This window comes from Oncorhynchus clarkii, unplaced genomic scaffold (genome assembly GCF_045791955.1).
Source record: "Oncorhynchus clarkii lewisi isolate Uvic-CL-2024 unplaced genomic scaffold, UVic_Ocla_1.0 unplaced_contig_9653_pilon_pilon, whole genome shotgun sequence".
NCBI classification, from domain to species: domain Eukaryota; kingdom Metazoa; phylum Chordata; class Actinopteri; order Salmoniformes; family Salmonidae; genus Oncorhynchus; species Oncorhynchus clarkii.
This window is the reverse complement of record NW_027260021.1, coordinates 1-15,049: the sequence shown is the minus strand read 5'-3', so window position 1 is coordinate 15,049 and position 15,049 is coordinate 1. Positions and strand designations below refer to the sequence as shown.

At 39.4% G+C, this 15,049-nt stretch overlaps 4 protein-coding genes and 1 pseudogene across 4 annotated transcripts; 3 read left to right on the top strand and 2 right to left on the bottom strand.

Moving 5' to 3' along the window:
• The first annotated feature begins 260 nt into the window (after nt 1–260).
• LOC139401034 (hemoglobin embryonic subunit alpha-like) lies at nt 261–1,057 on the top strand (annotated as a pseudogene).
• A 1,614-nt stretch (nt 1,058–2,671) lies between these two features.
• On the top strand, nt 2,672–3,326 carry LOC139401030 (hemoglobin subunit beta-like). The gene is made up of 3 exons (XM_071145556.1): nt 2,672–2,763; nt 2,873–3,095; nt 3,198–3,326. Exons 1-3 carry the CDS (start codon nt 2,672–2,674, stop codon nt 3,324–3,326), a joined length of 444 nt encoding a protein of 147 aa, XP_071001657.1.
• A 1,719-nt stretch (nt 3,327–5,045) lies between these two features.
• Nucleotides 5,046–5,817, bottom strand: LOC139401033 (hemoglobin embryonic subunit alpha-like). The gene is made up of 3 exons (XM_071145558.1): nt 5,684–5,817; nt 5,372–5,579; nt 5,046–5,174 (listed from the first exon to the last, which is right to left on the bottom strand). Exons 1-3 carry the CDS (start codon nt 5,815–5,817, stop codon nt 5,046–5,048), a joined length of 471 nt encoding a protein of 156 aa, XP_071001659.1.
• Nucleotides 5,818–11,447: 5,630 nt separating this feature from the next.
• On the bottom strand, nt 11,448–12,177 carry LOC139401031 (hemoglobin subunit alpha-1-like). Its single transcript, XM_071145557.1, has 3 exons — nt 12,083–12,177; nt 11,766–11,973; nt 11,448–11,576 (listed from the first exon to the last, which is right to left on the bottom strand). Exons 1-3 carry the CDS (start codon nt 12,175–12,177, stop codon nt 11,448–11,450), a joined length of 432 nt encoding a protein of 143 aa, XP_071001658.1.
• A 1,276-nt stretch (nt 12,178–13,453) lies between these two features.
• On the top strand, nt 13,454–14,355 carry LOC139401029 (hemoglobin subunit beta-like). Its single transcript, XM_071145555.1, has 3 exons — nt 13,454–13,545; nt 13,781–14,003; nt 14,227–14,355. The coding sequence occupies exons 1-3, from the start codon at nt 13,454–13,456 to the stop codon at nt 14,353–14,355; spliced, it is 444 nt and encodes a 147-aa protein (XP_071001656.1).
• Nucleotides 14,356–15,049: the final 694 nt, after the last annotated feature.

The window sequence follows — 15,049 nt, the reverse complement described above, 5'->3', positions numbered from 1 at the left end:
CTAAAAGAAAGAAGAAAATAACGGTTGAATAACCTTGCCATACGCCCATAACTTTTTTTTATCTATACTTGGCTGTGTGCCATGAGTTGTAAACAACTAAGATGGCACGCTATGATAAGAGATAACCAACGGGTCTCTTTTGGAGGTGGTTTCTGGGCAGCAGCATTGTGCTTGGGCAGATCAGACAATACACAAAAAGTGCCCCGAAAGAGTGAGCTCTATTGAGTTGGTTGGCAGCAAGTCAAGAAGTTGAAGCAACAATGAGTCTCTCCGCTAAGGACAAGGCAATTGTCAAGGCCTTTTTGGCAAGGTTGACGGCAGGGCAAAGGATGTTGCCAACGAGGTGCTTTCCAGGTAATTACAATTATTGAATTATTAATACAAGTAATTGATCAATACAAGTATTTAAGACATTTTAATTACTTGTGAATGGTTGAAAATTCCTTACCATACACGTGCGTAAAAATGGAACTCGCACATGCAAATCAAATTAAACAGTGGGGTCATATAGTACAACGATAAACATGCCACGCTTAACCGACGTATGTTTTCAACCTCCCAGGACGCTGCTGGTGTACCCCCAGACCAAGACATATTTCTCCCACTGGAAGGACCTGAGCCTCGGATCTGCCCCGGTCAGGGGCATGGGAGGCGTCCTGGATGCCATTGGGAAGATTGACGACCTTAGTGCTGGTCTTCTTATACTCAGCGAGTTGCACGCCTTCATGTTGAGAGTGGATCCTGTCTACTTCAAGGTTAGTAAATAGTTAAAAATGCACTTGTTTTCTTTCTCACTGGTAGATTTTTTCCATTAGCAACCGTCCAAGTTTGAATACTGTAATAGCTTAATGTATGGATTTCAATTTTCAGAAACATACTCGTGAAATATGCTTCTAATAATGTTTCTGCTCTTTTTTCACATCCCCAGATCTTAAACCACAACATGCTGGTGACGCTGGCCATGATGTTCCCTGACGACTTCACCCCTGAGCTGCACGTGGCCACAGACACGTTTCTGGCCCAGCTGGCCCTGGCTCTGTCTGAGAAGTTCCGTTAAGCAATGAGACAGATTTCCACTTTACAATCTTTGTAGGGTACCAATTGAAATGAAAAGTTGCAATAAATGAATCCTACGGATCGAATCTGAAACGTTGTTGTCCTTGGTGATTAATCGTAGGCTATATGTGTTTTAATGTTTAGTTACTTATTTATTTAATTGATAGACCTAGATTATTGATATAATTATTGATGATTGAAATAATAACACAAATATATCCACTATCCACAAAGTTGAAAACTACTCCACTGTGGGTCCACATTGTTTTTTTTTCTTTCGTTTGTTCTACTGTATTATTGATTGTATGTTTTGTTTACTCCATGTGTAACTCTGTGTTGTTGTCTGTTCACACTGCTATGCTTTGTCTTGGCCAGGTCGCAGTTGCAAATGAGAACTTGTTCTCAACTAGCCTACCTGGTTAAATAAAGGTGAAATCAAAAAAAAATGCCATTGATAGTAATAGCAATTACTTTAGTAATAGGTAACCACCACCTTCATTATCATTATTATCATCATGATCATCATTATCATTATTAGGCTACCATTATTGTATCACAATCATTATGACTGTACGTTGTTGTTTTTATCGCACTGCTTTGCTTTATCTTGGCCAGGTCGCAGTTGTAAATGAGAACTTGTTCTCCACTGGCCTACCTGGTTAAATAAAGGTGAAATAAAATTAAATACAATACATGATATGACCTTACATCCTTATGTGATATATGTCATTACTGTTTGTCTTCTGGAGACCTGCATTACCAGTATTTAGACCAGGTTATTATTTCATGAAATAATCAATAAGCCAGAAGCACTGGTCTTGGATCAGATTTCTGACCCAAACTTTACATGAGAATGGCCCAGCTCTTACAAAGATGACTACAATAGGTAATTTATTAGGTTAGTTTGCACCATTTAATATTATACAACTTCATACACCAATCATTATTTAAATAATTGCTCAAACGTGCACTTACTTGAAAAAACATAGGCACACACATCTTGATATCGTAATTTTAAGTCATATTATTCAATAAAATACTATAGTAAAAAAAATTGTATTGTGAATGAAAACATGCTTTATCATCAAAAAAATGTAGATTAATAAAAGGAAAATAAATTATTTTAAAAAACACTAAAATGCATGTTTTATTAGGCCTAAATCAAATAAAATAAAAGGCAGGCAACATATTTTCTTTATCGGCTTTTGGCAGAACTTTTTTCTTAATTTGACTTTCTGAAAAACAAAGTGTTAATTATTTGTCTATACATCGGCAGTCACGGGAATATTACACTGTCCATGTTTCCACCAACGCCACTTAAATCATTTCAAATATGAATTGGTAATAAATAATGATGATAATTAATGAATGAGCATAAAAGGCACATGAGAACTATCGTCACTGTCTTGGTGATTTGTTCCTTTCGGTCGTTGTAATCTACAGTAGGCTGGCGTGGTACTGCAAAGAATTTCTACAACCATTGTTAACCCAGCCCACTCAAAACAGCTAGACCAATAGTTGGCTTTTGGTGTGGCGACAAAACGCGTATATAAGCTGTCCCTTCAGTAGCATGAACAGTACATATCATCTTGAGTGATACATCACAAACGTCAATATGGTTCAGTGGACAGACTTCGAGCGCAAAACAATCCAGAGCATCTTCGAGAAGATGGACTACGATGACGTGGGCCCCGCGGCTCTTTCCAGGTCTTTGCTCTTTGCCATGCCTCCTTAAAAATAGGCCTACATTTACATTTGACCTCGTGCATATTACATGATTAATGCAGTCACTCAAAATCCCATTATTCACTTACAGGTGTCTGGTCGTGTACCCCTGGACCCAGAGGTATTTCGGTAACTTTGGAAACCTGTACAACGCCGCTGCCATCCAGGGAAACCCAATGGTCGCCGCTCACGGAAAGACCGTCCTGCGCGGACTGGACCGGGCTGTCAAGAACATGGATGACATCAAGGCCACCTACGCAGAGCTTAGCGTGCTGCACTCCGAGAAATTGCGCGTGGATCCCGACAACTTCCGGGTAAATTAGTTATACTTTTATACTTCACAAGGTCATATTCTACTCTCAATAGTGTGCCAGAATGCATTTTTATACATGTCAATTTTATTTTTTATTTTGCAGCTGCTGGCTGACTGCTTGACTATTGTCGTTGCTGCAAGAATGGGTGCTGACTTCACCGCTGACGTCCAGGGTGCTTTCCAGAAGTTCCTTGCTGTCGTGGTGAGCTCCCTGGGCAGACAGTACCACTAGAGCGTTCAACAGAAACAGAGCAACATCCAGCGCCCTGCATTGCATGTATCATAAATGTATCGATTCTAAAGGGAAAATAAAGTGCTAAATCGAAAATATATTTGTCATCGCTTTCATTATGTGTTCGTTTGTCAACATGTATGGCCTACATTAACATCTATTTTAAACAAATGAAAGGTCCACGTCAATAGACCTACATCTTTTTTTGTGGTTTATGTAAGTCTAGAAGTTGTGCAGCTTATTTCTACTGGTACGCCTCCAATCAAATCAAATGTATTTATAAAGCCCTTCTTACATCAGCAAATATCTCAAAGTACAGAAACCCAGCCTAAAATCCCAAACAGCAAGCAATGCAGGTGTAGAAGCACAGTGGCTAGGAAAAATTCCCTAGAAAGGCCAGAACCTAGGAAGAAACCTAGAGAGGAACCAGGCTGTATTGGGCCAAGTTGGAAGTGCATTTAGATCATAGATACACCACATGTAAAGGATTTCCTCCTCTTCGTCTGAGGAGGAGTAAGGATCGGACCAAAGCACAGAATAAAGAATAAAAGAACAGAACTATGGTCAGAACGTGACACCACAGCAAAATCATGATTTTATGGCTGTTTTAAAACGAATTTCCTTTAATTCTACGTAGTAATGATTTATGTGCGCTATTTGATCAATTGATTTATTGATTCAATCTTTGCAAATAAATAATATGAATTGATTATTTACCCCTATGTTTTTATTTTATTCTGTAATAGGGTATATTGTAACCATGTGTTCAAGCTTATCAAATCAAAGTTAATTTCGCGCTGTCCTTTTGGAACCATGAAGGGCTCTCCAATCGTTTACAATAACACTCATCAAGATCTGTTGCTTAGGCCTAATAGTCTTACTCATCACGTATTATTATTATTACAAATAGAAGATTAGCACTTCTCACAATGGTGCTCGTTTAGTAAAGTTAGATCAAAGCTGAATCAATGTCTCGTAAGATCACATAACGATGAATTATTATTTTACATAACAGAACCAAATATAATAGCATAGCATAATAGGCCGATAGGCTAATGTTACTGTTGCACCAAAAACACCTCATCATTTCTAATGAGATTTTAGAATGGTTAGCTGAAGCTGAATAGTACAAACAAAACAAAACAAAAAGTATCATGCGCCAAAACTCAACGGGATATATGCTTTGATTGAAACAAAATACAAGAAAGGCTTTAGGTCTGTTAACACCATCTGCTCTAAATAGTCATTCAACAAGATCAAAATACATAGACTATTTCCATGAAACTAATTAAGACCTATCAAATTATTGGAATAAAGACGCAGTTTTGCCGGTAATAACTATCATCCACGATTGACAGTGATGATGGCCTATTTTGAAATGAGGTATGCCTAACTTAGTGTTTGAGGGAATTACAAATATAAAATGTTCTTGAGACAACATGTGTGGGCATAAGCAGACGTTGCAATTGAAAGATGCATGTTATAACAGGGCTCTCCAAACCTATTGTGTTTGTGTCATGTTTAATTGATGCATAATGCTAAGCCTGGCTGTTTTCGCCACACAATTGTTTACATTGCAAAATCCGCTTTCCCTTTAAATAAAAACGATCAAGATAAACAGTTGTTGATGACGGTATTTTTATTCCATGATTCATATCATACAACATGCGCAAATTTATGATCAACACAGAAAACCGAGAGGATTTATCTTCTCGCCTTTTAACGATACTTCTCGGAAAGCGCCAGGGCCAACTTGGCGAGGAACTTGTCCACAGACACGTGCACCTCAGGGGTAAAGTCGTCAGGGAACAGCATGGCCAGCACCACCAGGATGTTGTGGTTGATGATCTGTAGATGTAGAGGGAATAGATATATTATTATCAAGCGTTTTAGGCCCAGTCCATATGCAAAATATAGTGTTTCTGAAGATTCAATTGGAACCTTCACAAAATACATACATAGGACTCAAATTTGGACACTGTTGCCGCTGTGATATTTTGAGAAAGGGTGAATCGTTTTATTGATTCAGTAAGTTATTTAGTCACCTTGAAGTTGGCGGGATCCACACGCAGCGTGAAGGCGTGAAGCTCGCTCAGGGTCAGAAGACCACCGGCCAGGTCGTCGATCTTGGTCACCGCTTCCAGGACGCCTCCCATGACGGTCAGACCGTGCTTCTTGACGGGAGCAGAGCCGGGGCTCAGGTCCGTCCAGTGGGAGAAGTAGGTCTTGGTCTGGGGGTACACCACCAGGGTCCTGGAAATAAAAACATGTGATGATGTATTATGATTTAACGTGCGTAAATGCACCGCATAACTCTGTTACAGAACAATCTGTTCAATATATAAAGATGTCGTTACCTAGAGAGAGCCTCATTTCCGATGTCCTCTGCTTTGCCAGACACCTTTCCAAAAAAGTCTGTCACGATCTGTTTGTCCTTGGCTGTGAGACTCATTCTAGCGGTTTCTAGGACACAATATATTGCTGGTGCCATAAGAGTGGACACTGGGAGTATTTATATGGTCTGTAAAGATCTCTTTGGCTTAGCTCCACCTTCAACTGGAAGTCATTGGATGTACACAATGTAGAGTTTGGTGATAGCCATCCGTTATGTACCAGCAATATATTGCTATTGCATTATGATCAATCACAAATGTTACCTTTTACGCACGGATATACAGTATGTGTAAGTGTCATGACGATAGTGCTGGAAAACGGAACAATCATGCTTCAAATTGTCATGAATCTAAAGGCTACATTATGCATGAAGCAACAATGTATTTTATACTTCTTATAATATAATGAATACTGTAAGCAGGACGTTTTATGCACAAGGAATGGTCTTTGGAATATGTCTGATTGCTATTATTTTGGCTATTTAGGCGTTCATTTGTTTTATTGACTCATTCATTAATTAATTCGTTTATGTAATCATTAATTAATGAATTGGATAATACATTCATTCATTCAGTAAATAGGCCTACTCCAATGACCAAAATGTACAGAAGGTACTTCTCATTCATCTGACCCTGTTTTGTCAAGGGTGGTACCAAACAAATGATAATGGAAATCTCGTTGGCAAAGGTTGAGTGCCAAGATTGCTTTCTTATCTCTGCAACAGCAAGGCAACACTTGTGTTCACCCCTTCCGGTAAGGTGTGTTGAAGGTTGATTTACATTTTCTCAGTAGGTCAGTAGTTATGGTTAGGCCAGGTCTGTCGTTCAAGTCACATGCTGCTGAATATCTATAGTCCTTACCACGTCGTGCGATGTCACTCAGATTTCCCTACATATAGGTAAATGCATATGTGTGTGCCTTGCATGAGGGTATATCCGGCATAGGCTTTGTTCACCAATATCTAGCCTGATGTCGTAGTAGCAGCTTATAAGGAGCATGTCGCCATTTGTTAGGTGCGTGGACAAAATCGGAGTAATACGTTTTGTCAAGAAGAATATTGATTGATTGGGTAAGCTAATACACCTTGCTTGATACAGTGCCTTGCGAAAGTATTCGGCCTCCTTGAACTTTGCGACCTTTTGCCACATTTCAGGCTTCAAACATAAAGATATAAAACTGTATTTTTTTGAGAAGAATCAACAACAAGTGGGACACAATCATGAAGTGGAACGACATTTATTGGATATTTCAAACTTTTTTAACAAAGCAAAAACTGAAAAATTGGGCGTGCAAAATTATTCAGCCCCTTTACTTTCAGTGCAGCAAACTCTCTCCAGAAGTTCAGTGGGGATCTCTGAATGATCCAATGTTGACCTAAATGACTAATGATGATAAATACAATCCACCTGTGTGTAATCAAGTCTATGTATAAATGCACCTGCACTGTGATAAGGTCCGTTAAAAGCGCAGAGAGCATCATGAAGAACAAGGAACACACCAGGCAGGTCCGAGATACTGTTGTGAAGAAGTTTAAAGCCGGATTTGGATACAAAAAGATTTCCCAAGCTTTAAACATCCCAAGGAGCACTGTGCAAGCGCTAATATTGAAATGGAAGGAGTATCAGACCACTGCAAATCTACCAAGACCTGGCCGTCCCTCTAACCTTTCAGCTCATACAAGGAGAAGACTGATCAGAGATGCAGCCAAGAGGCCCATGATCACTCTGGATGAACTGCAGAGATCTACAGCTGAGGTGGGAGACTGTCCATAGGACAACAATCAGTCGTATATTGCACAAATCTGGCCGTTATGGAAGAGTGGCAATAAGAAAGCCATTTCTTAAAGATATCCATAAAAAGTGTTGTTTAAAGTTTGCCTCAAGCCACCTGGGAGACACACCAAACATGTGGAAGAAGGTGCTCTGGTCAGATGAAACCAAAATTGAACTTTTTGGCAACAATGCAAAACGTTATGTTTGGCGTAAAAGCAACACAGCTCATCACCCTGAACACACCATCCCCACTGTCAAACATGGTGGTGGCAGCATCATGGTTTGGGCCTGCTTTTCTTCAGAAGGGACAGGGAAGATGGTTAAAATTGATGGGAAGATGGATGGAGCCAAATACAGGACCATTCTGGAAGAAAACCCGATGGAGTCTGCAAAAGACCTGAGACTGGGACGGAGATTTGTCTTCCAACAAGACAATGATCCAAAACATAAAGCAAAATCTACAATGGAATGGTTCAAAAATAAACATATCCAGGTGTTAGAATGGCCAAGTCAAAGTCCAGACCTGAATCCAATCGAGAATCTGTGGAAAGAACTGAAAACTGCTGTTCACAAATGCTCTCCATCCAACCTCACTGAGCTCGAGCTGTTTTGCAAGGAGGAATGGGAAAAAAAATTCAGTCTCTCGATGTGCAAAACTGATAGAGACATACCCCAAGCGACTTACAGCTGTAATCGCAGCAAAAGGTGGCGCTACAAAGTATTAACTTAAGGGGGCTGAATAATTTTGCACCCCCAGTTTTTGATTTGTTAAAAAAGTTTGAAATATCCAATAAATGTCGTTCCACTTCATGATTGTGTCCCACTTGTTGTTGATTCTTCACAAAAAAATACAGTTTTATATCTTTATGTTTGAAGCCTGAAATGTGGCAAAAGGTCGCAAAGTTCAAGGGGGCCGAATACTTTCGCAAGGCACTGTACGTGTATAATTGAAGTATATCTCACTTGCTTTTCAAAGGGTGGCGCTGGTGAAACTACTGTGAAGGCTACTCTAACCTCGGCACCTCCACTTCTCTCGACCAGAGAGATAACGAGGAAAGGTGAGCCAATGATTATCATGTTCACAATATGTTTTACCCTTTTTGTTTCCTATCCCATAGCATAACGTGATTAGCCTATTTCGTCACCAAAAGGCAACTAGTAAAATAGCCTATATCTGCATTTTTTATAGGCCTACTTATAGGATGGATCCAGCACCATGCCTAATGATAACGCTACACACTTCCTAATGTGTTGTAATGATGTTATAATAATGTTCTAAAGTCCTCTTGGGTCGTCTTGTTTAAATAGTGTTTCAATTCAGGTGCTTTTCCGAACACTAGGCACGTTGCTCTTCAAACCCATTTGGAATGCCAACGTTCAGCTGCAGTACCAGTAAAAAGCTTGGACACACCTACTCATTCCAGGGTTTTTCTTTACCCAGATGCAGACACAGAAGGCAGATGGTTAGAGTCTTTGTAGTTTATTTATATCCAAAAGGAGTAGGCAAGAGAACGGTCGTGGACAAGCAAAAGGTCAAAACCAGTCCAAGAGGTAAAGAGTGGCAGAAAGGCTCGACGTCAAGGCAGGCAGAAGGGTCAGGCTGGCAGGTACGGAGTCCAGAAAAACAGGCAAGGGTCAAAACCAGGAAGACTAGAAAAAGAGAATAGAAATCAGGAGCACGGGAAAAAACACGCTGGTTGACTTGAAAACATACAAGAAGAACTGGCACAGAGAGACAGGAAACACAGGGATAAATGCACTGGGGAAAATAAGCGACACCTGGAGGGGGTGGAGACAATCACTAGAACAGGTGAGACAGATCAGGGCGTGACAGTTGTAGAATAAGGCTGTGTAAGGGCTATTTGACCAAGAAGGAGAGTGATGGAGTGCTGCATCAGATGACCTGGCCTCCACAATCACACAACCTCAAACCAATTGAGATGGTTTGGGATGAGTTGGATTGCAGAGTGAAGGAAAAGCAGCCTGGATATGTGAGAACTACTTCAAGACTGTTGGAAAAGCATTCCAGGTGAAGCTGGTTAAGAGAATGCCAAGAGTGTTGAAACCTGTCATCAAGGCAAACGGTGGCTCTTTGAAGAATCTAAATCTATATTTTGATTTGCTTAATAACACTTTTGTTCTTACTACATGATTCCATGTGTGTTATTTCATAGTTTTGATGTAGAAAATAGTACAAATAAAGAAAAACCCTTGAATGAGTAGGTGTGTCCAAACTTTTGACTGATACTGTCTATGCAAATTCTGCCTACCTGAGGCAAATAAAAGTTAACCTGGGCAACATATTTTCTGATAGACTATGTTACTTTTCCTACGGTAGTGTATTAGAAAAGAAGGAACGTTTTGATATAATTACTATAACATAATACTGATGAATATATTGATTATTCAGTTGATTAGAATTCGTTGCTGCTTGTGATATTTGACCAAATATTCTCTCTCTCGTGACCCCAGCGTCAAAGAGAGGTTTCTCAATCTCACTTAGGCCAAAGGCATAAGAGTTCAAGTAGGCTTGGCTACATTTTCTAATGGCTCCTATTTTACTGCCCCCTCAAACAGAATGAAGTGAAGAGCATGGACGTGTGCTCAACAATATATTTTATTATTCATACAAAATGTCTTCTATAATAAAATATGTGTATTCCACTATAGAACATGTCTTTAGTTGTACTGTCTGCCTAGCGCAGAGATGACCACGGTCAGGAACTTCTGCCAGGCCGCTTAGACGTCTGGCGTGAAGCCGCGCCTCATCTGGGAGGCCAGAACAACCGTGAGGCAGTCGCCCAGCAGCTGGGAGAAGGAAACGATTGAAACGTTAGTCATTTATTTGCAACAGCAGTATCCTCTTTGTCAGGAATTGTGAAAAACTGAGTTTAAATGTATTTGGCTAAGGTGTATGTAAACTTCCGACTTCAACTGTACATCGATTTTGAGAATTAATAATATATACCCATTGATTCTTAAAGAATATAACTTGTAAAGACCTCATGAGCTCAGTTCAACTGTCGTACCCCATCAGAACCCAAAATATACGCTTGTTTTACTCTTTTACTCTGTTTGTAAACCATTGACATGTAAACAGACACTGCATAGCCTCAAAACATGGTTAAAACTATAATTCTGATATCATGGATAGTCAGGCCTTGCATCCATAGCTCTGTCTACGATTTTGAGAGTGGTCACATCTCTCTATGCCCATCCCTCAGCTTTTTACCAAAACAGACCATGACTACTTTGTCATTGTTTCAATTAAGGATTCTAGCTTTATCCAGATCAACATGAGATACATTTTTGTTTATTAATAACAATAAATCAGTTAGTCAAAAGAACCCTATAAAATACAAAATACATTTATCAGAGGCACCTCCTGTCCTTGATAACTTTGAGTTTAGGAAATTGTATTTTATAAATACTATCAATCCATTCATAATATAAACATAGTCCTTAATTAGCCTAATTATATAATATATATTACTTTGTTATATCAAATCGTTTTTTCCATGTTGTTTGTGTGTTCCTATGTCAAATAGTTTGTTAAATCTTGTTAATCAATAGCAAGTTCTAACCAAGCCATTTGATTGATCTATAGGCTACTATTTCAACTTTGTTCCCTTCTCTGATTTCATTTATTTACTTCTAAACTTTTACTGCTAACTTCTCTAAGGACCGCTTTGTGTGGAAATGTTTTGCATATAGTTTCCATTTTCTTTATTAATACCTTTTTGACTTTCGATGTCTTTCAGACTTGCAAACAGCAACTTATTTAATCATATCAGGTCCTGTGCTCTACAAAACAACTAATTAAAAACCAAAGTAAAGACCAAAAAACGTAATTATGTGCGTTTTAACATTTAATTATATTTTAGAACAATACAGAGCTGAGCACAGTGCTGATCAATGCTGCAATCCGTCTGGTCTGATGCCTTCTGTCCACATCTTATCGGTACTTCTCAGACAGAGCCCGGCCCACCGCTGCCAGGAACTTGTCCATGGCCACATGAGCTTCGGGGTTGAAATCATTGGGGAACAAGATAGCCAGCACCACCAAGATGTTGTGGGACAGGATCTACAGGACGAAAGGAATGAACATTATTAGTACGCTACATGTTTTAATATAATATTTTATTTAATAATCTACGTTGTCCATTTTACTGTAAAGAGTACCCGATATATTTTAAATGCATTTTAACGATACATTTTCATGTGGTGTCAACGGTAAACAAATTATTATAAATAATGCTGTGACTGTCCTGACCTTGAAGTTGGCGGGATCGACACGCAGCTTGAAGGCATGCAGCTCGCTGAGGGCGAGGAGACCTGCGCTGATGTCGTCGATGCTGGCCACGGCTAAACTGATGCCTCCCATGATGGTCCCACCGTGCTTCCTGACTGGGGCAGAGCCGGGGCTCAGGTCCTTCCAGTGGGAGAAGTAGGTCTTGGTCTGGGGGTACACAACCAGCGTCCTGCACCGGAAGAAAAAAAACATGTCAAGAAAGATGGAATGCTAACACAAAAACAGTCTACATTTTTCTTCAAAAACAGCTATAATATTAGCAGCATGACAGCCATTACCTAGACAGAGCATCGCAGCCGATGTCCTCAGCTTTGCCGGCCACCTTAGCCCAGAAGGCCTTGACCATTTTCTTGTCCTTAGGGGTGAGACTCATGGTTGTAGTTAAAGACGATGCTGGAGTAGAAGTTCAGTGATGAGCTCTTACAAACCAATACTTTTTATATTAGCCGCGAGCCCCACCCAATGCAGACCCACCTCCAAGATAAACAAGATACAACATGCCTTTTGTTAATGTTCAATAGGCACAATCCCCCTCAAGTTATTACACTTCACTGCTTATTTTACTGGACAAAAAGTTGGTACAATCCTCCATACAAGACTTACAAAGACATTGTTAGCACCTTCTGAGCAGCACACAATATCAAACATAAAACACACAGGGTAGAGATGGATAAAAAATATATAGATATATACATGATTATGACAGTCATTGAAGTCTACGAAGTTTTTAATATTAGAGATGTGTTGAGAGGTTTTTTAATGCTGGTAGTTTTCACAAGGGAGTCAGTAATTTCCATATTTTATTTCAGTACAAAATAATTCAATATTCGTTAATTTATTTATCACTCTGGCTTTATGGTATTTAACCAATAAAGAGAAGTCTACTTGTATTTTCAATAGGTAAATTGCCTGTATCATAAGTAAGAAATAGAAGCCAGTATTCAGAAATATGGAGAAGTTGACAGTAGAGATGCATTACCCCCAAATAGACTGGAATATTGCAACTATAAAAATTAATATTAAATGGGTTCGACCTTACTAGCACAGCAAGAACATAGAGGTGAAATATCAATTCATTTGTTTAGAAATGTATTACAAGGATAAAAATGATGTAATATCGTAGTAGGCTATTTCATATATCTTAGTAATATATTAATATCGTAGTTATATCTTACTAATATCTGACTATAGGCATACACAGAGATAGTTGAAAAATGTTTCTCAGACAAAGTAATTGAATCCCCACCAAGTGTGATTAATGTGCAATAGGTCTATATCTTCAGATAGTAGGCATATTACATGTATTTCCATGTGTTGAGAATGGTATATTTCCCCACTATTTGGGGCTTATTTTTGTTAATATTTCTAATAATGTAATAATTGGTATGTAACCTAATACTTAAATTGATGATTTTAGGACAGTGTATTATTGTAAAATTGCTTTTAAACATGTATGGTAAACAGTAAAACTTCACATTATTATCTCAGTAAAATCTGTGACTTTTGGCTTATACAGCCCCTTACCATGACCCCACCCATCGCTGTCTTTAGGGAGGAGCGTCCCGATCCTTTTAAAAACGCTGCTCAAGCGAAGACAAAGTGTAAATGATTTGTTAGCCTCTGTGAAAGAAACTTCAACAGCTAGCAACATGGTTCAGTGGACAGACTTTGAGCGCGCCACCATTCAGAGCGTCTTCGAGAAGATGGACTACGATGACGTTGGGCCCGCGGCTCTTTCCAGGTAGTGCATTTAAAACTGTGGTCTACAAATTATTGGAATTAGTCATGTTATTATATTGTTATTATATTATTATGCGCTTGTTATTATGATTTTCAAGACGAAGTCGTACTTGAGACAGGCGTGTAATTAACGCGTAATTGACATCTCCAAATGACACATTAATTGATTTCCGTAAGATATGTGTGTATGCAGATATCACCTTTGTGTAATTCTTAACTGTTTATTATTTCTACAGATGTCTGGTTGTGTACCCCTGGACCCAGAGGTATTTCGGTAACTTTGGAAACCTGTACAACGCCGCTGCCATCCAGGGAAACCCAATGGTCGCCGCTCACGGAAAGACCGTCCTGCGCGGACTGGACCGGGCTGTCAAGAACATGGATGACATCAAGGCCACCTACGCAGAGCTGAGCGTGCTGCACTCCGAGAAACTGCGCGTGGATCCAGACAACTTCCGGGTAAATTGAAATGTTCTACTTCACACAAGGTACTTGCCTATCTATGGTGTGGCATAGATGGTGTGGCAGAATGCGTTTTCTTACAATGGTGTGGCAGAATGCGTTTTCTTACAATGGTGTGGCAGAATGCGTTTTCTTACAATGGTGTGGCAGAATGCGTTTTCTTACAATAGTGTGGCAGAATACGTTTTCTTACTTGTCCATTTGCTCCTTTCTTTTGTAGCTGCTGGCTGACTGCCTTACTATTGTCGTTGCTGCGAGAATGGGTGCTGACTTCACCGCTGATGTCCAGGGCGCTTTCCAGAAGTTCCTGGCCGTCGTGGTGAGCTCCCTGGGCAGACAGTACCACTAGAGCCCCTCCACTCAGAGACCGACGACCACCAGAGTACCAACAAGCGCTGATCATTTGTTTAGAGGCACATGTTGTTCCTTCTACTAAAGCAAATAAAATCTTCCACAAATTAATATTTTTTTAATCTGTGCCTTATTTTCTTGCATGAACATCAATATGGTGGCACATATGCATTATGAGCTAAGTGTGCAAATATTTCAACCTTGTTAATCAGATATGGATAATGTGCGATATACAAATATTTAGCAAATAACTAAAATATTTGCCAATTAACCACACTGACATGTTACATTAGCTGTGCATGAACTAACCAATGCAACTAATAAATACAACCGTGTGTTTAATGGTGCTTGAATTAATACTATGCGTTTAAATGATATCAGGACTGCAATTATTAATTCCTGATTCAACACACAATCGTCTAACTCAAAAGTTCAAGTAAACTTCTCATAACAGTTCTGGTATTCAATGTTAGGTTCATGTATTTGTGTGGCAAGAAATTGTTGAGTGATCGAGAGTTTAAATCTAGACTCCCAAGTTGCTACAGTTGAAGTCGGAAGAGTACATACACTTATGTTGGAGTCAATAAAACTAGTTTTTCAACCACTCCACAAATATCTTGTTAACAAACTATAGTTTTGGCCAGTCGGTTGGACATCTACTTTGTGCATGACACAAGTCATTTTTCCAACAA